At 48.8% G+C, this 10,339-nt stretch overlaps 1 protein-coding gene across 1 annotated transcript in view; it reads left to right on the forward strand.

Moving 5' to 3' along the window:
* ME3 (malic enzyme 3) overlaps window positions 1-9,284 on the forward strand; it is a 132,478-nt gene extending 123,194 nt beyond the window's left edge. Inside the window, exons 8-14 of the mRNA XM_076328346.1 lie at window positions 3,602-3,699; window positions 4,902-5,015; window positions 5,692-5,797; window positions 6,395-6,537; window positions 7,464-7,637; window positions 8,073-8,171; window positions 9,001-9,284. Coding sequence (XP_076184461.1) covers window positions 3,602-3,699; window positions 4,902-5,015; window positions 5,692-5,797; window positions 6,395-6,537; window positions 7,464-7,637; window positions 8,073-8,171; window positions 9,001-9,162 — 896 coding nt within the window. The 3' untranslated portion in view covers window positions 9,163-9,284. The remainder of the gene's footprint in view (window positions 1-3,601; window positions 3,700-4,901; window positions 5,016-5,691; window positions 5,798-6,394; window positions 6,538-7,463; window positions 7,638-8,072; window positions 8,172-9,000) is intronic.
* Window positions 9,285-10,339: the final 1,055 nt, after the last annotated feature.

Consider the following 10,339-nt stretch of genomic DNA (forward strand, 5'->3'; position numbering starts at 1 on the left):
ATCCATGCACCCTTTCTTTCCATATGCCCCACTTCTCAAATTCTTGCTAGTAATATCTTTAAAAAGACCTCGAGTCCCTCTGCTGAATGTCCCACGAGCATTTTCCATTTAAATGGGTTTGCAGATACCAGCATTTGTCCCATCAGACTTCTTCACAATCACAGGGTATAAAGCAATTTTGCCTGGGTCAGGACCAAGAGAAACAAGATATTTCTCCAGTTACATTTCTTTCTTTTAAATACTTTCCAGGCATCTATTGCTGCTAATGCTGTGACCTGACACTTAGACTGTCACACTGTAATTGTTCCACTTTTGGATTTTTTCCTCTGATCAGTTCCCCACTCCCACCCACATGGGGATTTGGGGATTTCTGTGCAAAGTAAGCCTGGGAGATAGCGTGTGGGCATATTAGGTGTTCATATTCTACTGCATGTCACAAGCTTGGCATTGCTGACAATTATGGGACCCTGGTCTCTGCCCACTTCTTTGCAGTTCAGACTGCCAGGGTGGGATCCCTTCCTCCAAACTTTAGATGTCTGCAATAGAAGTGTCTACATGTATTCCAGTTATCTTGTCTCTCTTAAAAAACTGTGGTGGTAGTGACACTTTTAGGGTGCATTTCACTTGATACAGTTCAGGTGTCTGCTTTAGCATGCGCAGGATCATACATGTTTGTTTAGAAGAGTCCCATCCTTAGCATCTGGCATGGCAGCGAGCCAAGCAGTCCTGCTGATTACAGACTTACTGAAACATGGAGAATGAGCATGGGTTAGCTAAGTGACACCCATAAAAAGCAAAATCCGAAAACTAGGCAATTATCTGGTGTTCCTTTAAATTCCTTGGATGTTCATTATCTTCCTCTATAATTTTTCTAGTCCAACGGCATGGCATTTCATCAGGTAAATACATTACTCTAAATACAGCTTAAAAAGGCAGAGATTTAGTGCAGGAGAAGCAAGAGGAAATCCTTCATATACATCCTTCAGTTGTCTGAGTTGACATGTTAATACTGAAGCAGCAGAGCACTCAGTAGCTGGTTCCCTCCCCATCAATTCCCTTTTAAACTGACAACTCAGATGGTCTGGGTCTGGAAATAAACTGGTACAGACTGTTTTCTGAGCTAATGAAGGGAATTCATCCTTGGTGCTGAAGCGAGTGTCTCAAGTCATTCTTTGAAAGAAAGAAGCTTAAGAAGCCACCAACCGTTAGTCTAGTCCACTTTGTGTTTAAGACACGGATGCTTGCAGTGTCCTCATGAGTAAGAAATGATGCTGCTGCCATTCTGTACTGGTGTGCCTGTGCATGGACACCATGGCATTAACATTTGCTGCAGAAATGTGGCCGCTGCCACCTCTGCTAAACCAGAATCATTCTTAAGTGGCACTAATTATTCATTTTTGGAGAACTAAACTCATCTGAGTTATAAAAGCAAAATGTTGGTGAGCTAGTGGTACTGATAAACACTTCTGATCTGGCCAATAAAGATTTTCTTTGTCAGAGTAGCTTATATAGGTTCTCTAAGCAAGATAAGCCATATCAATAAAAGTTACTTATCTGCCAGAGTAACTCTGCTCCCACTAGGATTTCTGCTTGCATGGAAATAATGAGAGAGTAAATCATTCCCCGATGCCATGATATACCAGTAGATTTTTAGTTTAGCTGTGGCTTTTGCACTAAAGAAAAGGAGCAGGTAAAGCTGAATTTATTTTCTCGGTCCTTGACAGATGAGGCAGCACCATCTGCTGGTTTCACTGCTCATGGTCTTGCTTTGCTCATGAACTGCTCTCGTTTCCCAACCGGGCTGTTCGCTGATGCCTGGCAGCACCCCGGGCCCTAAGGACCCTGCAAAGGGTCTCACTGAAGCACTGGCTGATTGAAACCCTGATGCACTGGCTGATTAAAAGGGCAGGAAAATAGGAGATGCTGGAAATTTGGTGAAATCAAGTTTATTAGCCTAAAAGGGTTCGTTGTCCGCCCCACCCATAACCACCCACACAAGACTTGTTACTTGTGGACTCCCTGATTTCTCACAAAGCTTCTGAGGATGAGAATGGAGAGACCAGCATTAGAGCTGGGGACAGCATCAGAGCTGGGAGCACATCCAAACTGGCATCCTTTATAAGGCTGCAGAATAAAACTAATGGACTTGGTGATCTTTATGGGTCCCTTCCAACTTCAGATATTCTATGATAAAACTGCCTCCTTCATTCCTAGCTCACCTTTAACACTTGTATCCAGCTTGCCCAGGTGACCTGAGATACCACCAGTGCCTGAACCCTCATTAGTCTGTACCTTACTTGATTTCTTCCCACCATGTTCCTTCACCTGGGATAGGACATTAGGTGAATACTATATGTGATTGATGTGGGGTGAAGGCAGGTTTATTCAGTCTAGGCGTCTGCCTCCGTTGATGGATGGAAAGCTGTACATATTGTGGTGGCTGTAACAGCAGGACTCTGCTCTCCATATACTGGATTCTTTCTCACTAATCTGGGACCAACTCATGTTCTCAGTGACTCCTTAATACTTGTGTCATGGTTTAACCCCAGCCGGCAACTCAGCACCACACAGCCGCTCACTCACTCCCCCCCTGGTGGGATGAGGGAGAGAATTGGAAGAGTAAAAGTGAGAAAACTCATGGGTTGAGATAAAGACAGTTTAATAAGGAAAGCAAAAGCCCCACATGCAAGCAAAGCAAGACAAAGAATTCATTCACAAGTCCCCATCAGCAGGCAGGTGTTCAGCCATCTCCAGGAAAGCAGGGCTCCATCACGCGTAACAGTTACTTGGGAAGACAAACGCCATCGCTCCGAATGTCCCCCCCTTCCTTCTTCTTCCCCCAGCTCTATATGCTGAGCATGACGCCATATGGTGTGGAATATCCCTTTGGTCCGTTGGGGTCAGCTGTCCCGGCTGTGTCCCCTCCCAGCTTCTTGTGCACCCCCAGCCTCCTTGCTCGTGGGGTGGGGTGAGAAGCAGCAAAGGCCTTGACTCTGTGTAAGCACTGCTCAGCAATAACGAAAACATCCCGGTGTTATCAACACTGTTTCCAGCACAAATCCAAAACACAGCCACATACCAGCTACTGTGAAGAAAATTAACTCTATCCCAGCCACAACCAGCACAGCTTGGCAGTGAGGCATGATGGCTCTGAGTCAGGGTATCAGAGTATCAGGGAAGTAAAAAAAGAGAAGGTGGTGCTGGGCTGTGAAGGTAAATGAGGAGAAGAGGATGGTAATTCCATGATCATAGAGGATTTTGTGACAAGGGTGCCCAAGTTCAGACCACCGCTCTGCTACAGATGTCTTATGTGACCTTAGACAAATCACATGCATCTTAAACCCTTGGGAGTTAGGTTTTAACTTCTTCTGGCATTCTGGGACTCAGTGTCCCTTTGAGTCTATATGGAGGGAAATTGGTGTTCTCCTGCCTTGCAGGAATCTTCTGAGGATTAATATTTCAGAGTAGGGAAGGCACTCTGATCCTTTAGTGACAGGATCTAAGAGAATGGTTCCTACCACAAGGGTTTCTAACAGCGTATCAGTAGGATAGACAATCCATTTGCCAGGATGCCCATCTCATGGTGTTTCTCTCTTTTCAGGCACTGCGTCTGTTGCAGTCGCTGGCATCTTTGCAGCCTTACGGATCACAAAGAACAAGCTCTCTGACCATAAGTTTGTTTTCCAGGGAGCTGGAGAGGTAGGAATGTTCTTGAGTTTGTTCCTAAATGTGATGTAAATTCAAATGTAGAGAGAGAAAAGTAACCATGAAACTTCCTGCAAGGCTTGGCTTCATGAAAAGAAAGCACAGAAGCAGGTTCCTTGTCACTGGGCAGGAGTGGGCCCCACAGGTGGATCTTGCTGCTGCGTAGAAGTTGCCAACAGTCTTTCGGTGACCTGTTGGCCCATGAGTCCTGGGCAGACTTCCTGGATGCTACGAGGCTGCCCATGTGTCAGTGGGGCTTTAAGTACCTTGAGGGAAGTCCCTTATGAGGCAGGGTGCTGCAGGAACATTAAGGAGGCTGGTTTGAGTCCTCAGTGTTGGTAGTTAGGGTAAACCAGAGCCTCTTTAGCAATAGAGTCAAAAGGACTCAGACTCAAAGAACTGTAAGAACATAACCTCACTTTTTGGAGTCAGTCATATTGCCCCCATGGCAGAAGTCAGGTAGCCTGTAAGGTGCCTTGCTCAAAGAGAGAGCAGGAAGAAAAAGTTTCTAAAGCCTGAACTGTGGACTAAAGGCGTTGGTCCAGGTCTTGGCTCAGCTTTCGCCCACCTGTGGGACTTTGGGCAAGGCCTGTTACTCACTGTTTGTCTGACCCTCTGTGAAGCAAAGATTGCTTCTTCTCTTTCTCCACCCCTCCTGACAGACATGTCTGTGCTGTGGCACAGAGACCATCCTGCCTTGTTAGTCCCCGTCTGGGCAGGAGGGCTGGGCACAGCTGTAGGACCGCTAACACACACAGCATGTCCAGGGCTGCTTCCTCAGGCAGGAGTGGGAGAAGAGGACTTTCCTCTTGGCAGTACTTCAGATGCAGCAATCCCACTTTCCTTTGAGTTCCTCTGTACTGGCATCGTCACCAACATTTGTTCAGTGTCTGCCCCTTTTCCTCCCCTGCAGCAGCTGGTTTAAATGATGGAGACAGCCTCTGTGTGTCAAGGTACCACCTCCACTGCTCCAGCCTCATGGGCAGCCTGCTCTGCTGGACGATTGGGTTTTTTTTATTCGTGGCAGCACCAACAATGTTAAAATCAGCCCCATGCCATGACACTGTACAGCCACGGAGCAGAAAGCCTCCCGGCTTTGTGCAGTGCTGGGGGTGACCCAACACATCTCTCATTTAAAATCTTCCCCCCCAACAGATGTTGATATCCCAATGAAGTGTTTATGTAATGTGTTCCAGGCTGCAATGGGCATAGCTCATCTCATCCTCATGGCCATGGAAAAGGAAGGAATTTCACGAGAGGATGCCATCAAAAAAATTTGGATGGTGGACTCCAAGGGACTGATTGTGAAGGTAAATTTATCTCCAGAGCTGAGCTCCACTCCCCCACTACCTCCTGCAGGCTAGAGAGAGGCCAGAGCAGGCAGATACCTTGGACCCCTGCTCAACCCTGGAGTAAGGGCTGCAGTTTTATTGGTGTCAGCAGAGCTGTTCCTGCTTTCAGAGGACTAGGTCTCATGGTGACAACAGTGTACCAGCAGCACTGACTGCCCTAAAGGCAACGCTCTGGGCTGGGCCTCTAAAGTGGTAGGATACACTGCTGGCCATGGTCTCAAGCAGTGCTGGAAGTCTTGCATGTCATATGGGCTATTACAACAGCAACATTGTGCCCTGCTTGGTGATCCAGCCTGGCCCAGCTCTACTCTGCACTCCCTGGGTCCTCAAGACCTCTGCCCTTGTCCCTCCTCAGACTTGAGGAGGCTTGTGCTACGTGTACAATTTCTCTGCCCTGTCAGCCAGATCCTTCCTCCACACAATCAGTGTATTTTGGAGGGTGAGAGGAGCAGAGACCAGCCCCATGTGACATTACACCAACAGCTCAATGCCTGACTGGCTGATGCTGAGGACCTGCTCTGAGGAATCTGGTTTAAGTAGAGGGCCAAGAGATGAAATGAACTGATGAGTTACTACGTTATGTCTCCACCTTTTGCCAACAGGCCAAAGTTTGAGTCCTTCTTTTTCCTCACAGGGCAGGAGCCACTTGAACCATGAGAAAGAAATGTTTGCCCAGGACCACCCCAGTGTGAACACGCTGGAAGAGGTTGTGCAGAAAGTGAAGCCTACAGCAATTATAGGTGGAGTTCCCTTAGCACGACCTTTTCACGTCAATTCAGTTCTTAGGAGAGTTTCCGTCTTTCTTCCAGGGGCTCCTTTTGTTCTCCCAGTCAAAATGAAATGAGTTTTTTTACCCCCATTTTGTCAGTTGAGTTCTCCACATCCTTTCCCCTTCGACCGTGGGGCACAGGCTTCCTCTCCTTTGGAGCTGAAGGAGCGCTCCCAGACAGGGCTGCAGAGGGAGGTGCTGCGGGAGGCAGGATCTGGGGTTCGCAGCAGCAAACATGGAAGGCTGGGCAGGGCAAGGATGACAACAGGCAGCTCAGGCAGGTCTTTGGGAGAAGAAGTGCTGAGCCTTTGGGAGGCAAAGTGCCGCAGCCAGACTGGCCTAAACACTGATCCCCACGCTGCGCAGAGGAGCAGAGGGCTTTATTTTGAGCCAGGCTTTTAATCTCGCCATAATATGAAAAAGAAACATTCCCACCTGCATCTCCAAAGATGGATCCTGTTCCCTTCCACAGTTCGTTTACCAATAGAGGCATTCAAGAGGGATCAGCCCAAAGCACTGAAGTCAGACAGTTGGAAAGCACCATCTCACTCTGCTGTTGTTGTTTTAGGTGTCGCAGCCATTGCAGGAGCTTTCACTGAGAAGATTTTGAAGGACATGGCAGCCTTCAATGAGAGGCCCATCGTGTTTGCCCTGAGCAACCCCACAAGTAAAGCAGAGTGCACAGCGGAGCAGTGCTACCGCCTCACTGAGGTACTGGAGCTCAGCGTAGGGAAGCTGGGTGCTCCGGGTACGCTGTGGCCATGACTGTACCAAGGAAACCACAGTGGTGCATGGTGGGCGGACAAGTGACAGTGGGCATAAGTTGAAACAAAAGAGGTTCAAGCTGATCATAAAGAAAAACTTGCATGCTGTGAGGAGAGTCAGGAGGTGGAACAGGGGCCCAGACTGCTCATGCAGTCTCTGTCCTTGCAGGTTTTCAAGACCAAGCTGGATAAAGCCCTGAGCAACCTGGTCTGATTTCATAGCTGACCTTGCTGTGAGCAGGAGTTTGGGTCCCTACCAGCCTGAATTACTTTGTGATCCTCTAAAGAAAGCACTTGTCTCCTTTACCCACAGCTGTCTGAGGTGTCCCATCCTCCCAGGTTACTGTCCCCTGTGTTTTGCCACCCTAGTTGTTTGTGTAACAGTTTCATCGCCCAACTTGGGCTCAATGACACTGAAGAATTATTGTCATGTGGATTGACTTGGGGTGAGAGAAGAGGCCTTGTCTCACTCTCCCCTTTGCCCCCCTCCCCACCTTCTTCTGGCTAGGGCAATCAGACAGCCCTCAGACCTTTATCCCACATGGGTCCCTCTTCACACTCAATAGATGGTTGGTAGAGAGGAAGAGAGACTCCTTCTCAGCAAGTTCAGAGCACTTGCAGTTGGGCAGTGCAAACACCCACTCAGTGCTCAGTGGCCCTGTCCATGGCCCTGTCCATGGCCCTGTTCTGGGGCTCTGGGGACCAGGCCCTCCAGAAGTATCAACTGGAGAGGGCTCTGGTGGAGGTGCCTCTCACTGACTGGCTGGAGATTCATCCACTTGGTCACCAGAGTCCCCTGAGCGCAGATCATGGCAAGCAGCAGCAATGTAAGATGTCTCTTCTGAATTTGGATGCCTCTCTCTCTCTTGTCAGGGACGGGGAATATTTGCAAGTGGGAGTCCATTCTCAAAGGTAACCCTGCCCAATGGACAGACCTTCTTCCCTGGCCAAGGAAACAACGCCTACGTCTTCCCAGGAGTGGCACTGGGAGTCATCGCCTGCGGAGTCCGGCACATCTCTGACGATATCTTCCTCATCACAGCAGAGGTTTCCAACTGGCATTTAACTTGTTTTTAAAAAGATGATAAGAGGCACATGCACCTACTTCAGGTATTTCCAAGAACCTGGCCTGGGGCAATGCATTGAGTGGAAATGGCACGGCCTCAGCAAAAAGCCGCAGCCTTTCCCAGTCTCAGGGACAGCTCAAGCTTCCATTGCGCCCACAAAGGTGCAGGAGCCATGACCGGGTTCTCCTCATTCTCCACAACTGATGCCCTGGCACAGCACTCCATCAGTCTGGCTCCAGTTTTAAGTCTGTAATGAACCATATACACACATGTATTTTGAATAGTTCAGCAGTTCCCATTGAGAACTAGTCCCAGCTCTGCCGCTGCTGAGGTTTCAGCCATGTGTCATGTAATGCTGGTGAATGTGGTACGTGCTTGAGCCTATCTCTATAAACTACCTTTTTCTTCTTTCTAGTCTATTGCTGCCGAGGTGACAGAGCAGAATCTTGCAGAAGGAAGACTCTATCCCCCCTTGGACAGCATCAGAGAGGTGTCTCTCAAAATTGCTGTGAAAGTGAGTGTTCATTTATTTCCACTTTCCATGGTAGGGAGGGCAGGAATTGCTTTGGCATCATTCTTGCTTTGTGGCTCTTTAATTCAACTTTTTCTACAGCCTAAAGCAATGATTCTCAGGAATCCTTCCAGCCAGAATTGCTGCTTTGATTTCTCCCATCATTAAAGCCCAAATGTGAAAAATAACTCCTGATTCTGGGTGCCTCGCAGCTCATAAAGCTCTGCTTTATTGCTTGGAGCTGTGAGTGCTCAGCACTTCAAAAAATCAGGTTTAGGGTCAAATTCAAACAATGCAAGTTGCCAAAAGGTTTTAGGTTCCGAATTGCTATTTTGGAACCTCTCCTCCTGTATTTAATAGGGGCCTAAGTACCTAAATACTATTCCAGATCTGGGCTTGTTGTCTAATTGTGGGATTGGTGCCCTGTATACATCAAATTTGTAATTCCCATTCAGGGGACACCCACTGAGAATCACACTGGCCTGCTAGAAGTTACTGATGGATGAACAGTGTAGCTGAGGTGCTTAAGGGCGTGAGCGGAGGTGGTTAAAGGGCTGCTCTCCTTCAGTTGCACACTCCAACCATTTTGCCAGGGCAGGAGTGTGCATTTCTAAGCAGCCAGTAATTGCAGGCAGCTTGCATTCCCTCACCCAAGGGATGAAGTGCAGCTGACTCAGGGAATTGCACAAAGGAAAAAGCAAAAAAGGATACAATTTTGAGGGGGAAGAGGGAGGAAAGAGAGAAAATACAGCCAGGGCCAAACTGCAGTTGGTTTCAACTTCATAACGTGCCAACTTTATTTCATCAGCTCATTTTCCTTATCTGTTTGCAGATTGTTGACTGGGCCTACAAGCACGGTCTTGCTTCTTGGTACCCCGAGCCAGCAGACAAGGAAGCCTTTGTGAAACGGCTCGTTTACAGTCCTGATTACGATTCATTTGTTATTGATGATTACAGGTGGCCCCCCGCAGCCATGCAAACGCAAGATGTATAAGTTTTTGTGAGAACTGTTTTCTCATTTTTTCCATCAGTTCCCATGGTTCATATCATTGCTGATATAAATGCACCTCCAGGCTTGCAGAATGATAAAAGTAAATGAATCCAAGTAGTTCTTTATTTGCCGCTGCTTTTTCTCTGTGGGAGCATATCAGTAGGGGATAAAAGAGTCCAAGCTGGGCAGTCAGTACTCCAAGGGGAGAGACAGACTGTGGCTGCAGCCCGTCCCAATCAGCACTGCATATTGCTGCTTGCTTAAGGTACTGCCTGGCTCTCAGCTCAGCTGCCTCGGGAGAAGCAACCTGGGCCACCTCGGAAGCAAAGAGTCTCGTTCCTAGTGGGAGTGCCTGTGGGAAGCTCGGAGCCCCACTTCCATGGTGGCAGCTGTATGTGTGATCATCCCTCACACACAACAGCCACACTTTGCCTGTGGCTCTCTGGATGTGATGGGAAGTGTGTGCATTGCCCTGGGAGAAGTGCACACTTGGGCAGCGCTACCCTTTCCTGCTTCAAAAGTCCCCAATGTTTCAGGAGTCTCATCCAACCCAAGCTGGTGTATGGGCCACACAGCCTGGCACTGTCCTGTGCCCCATCCCCTTGGAAACAAACCCCAAAACCTCCCTCAGCCCCATGGGGACAACAGACTCCCTCCCCTCTGCAGTCCAGGCTGCTCTCCAAGGGCACAGGAGCCAAGGGATGCACAGGGAGACGAGCTGGAGACCAGGGCACCCCCGAACCCACACACGGCCACCCCACTGCATCACTGCATCTTCTGCTGGGCACTGCTAAGGAAACACTGCCACCAGCCAAAGGCCCTCCTGGGGGTCTCTCTGTGTCACAGAGTCCCAGGGAGGCCTCCCCTAGCCCTGCAAAATTGTCACGCCCCGCCAAATACAATCCCAGTGGGATGACACTGTTCCTGACCGTAACTGGGAAAGCACAGAGGGGCTTGCTGGCAGCTCTTCCCTTCCCAGTTCTTGCCACTCACACACAGCAAGGCTGAGGCTGGTTACCACAGTCTTTATTTAGTATCTTTAAGTGGCTTTTAGCACCAGGAAAAGCATCTCATCCCTTTGCTGATGAGCCACAGTCTCTTCGGTGTCCGTGTGCTTGTAATGCCAGCACCTTTCATGGTCCTCGCACAGGTAGGTCTTCTCACCTAGGCTAAGGAAGGA

Source organism: Aptenodytes patagonicus, chromosome 1 (assembly GCF_965638725.1).
Source record: "Aptenodytes patagonicus chromosome 1, bAptPat1.pri.cur, whole genome shotgun sequence".
Lineage (NCBI taxonomy): Eukaryota > Metazoa > Chordata > Aves > Sphenisciformes > Spheniscidae > Aptenodytes > Aptenodytes patagonicus.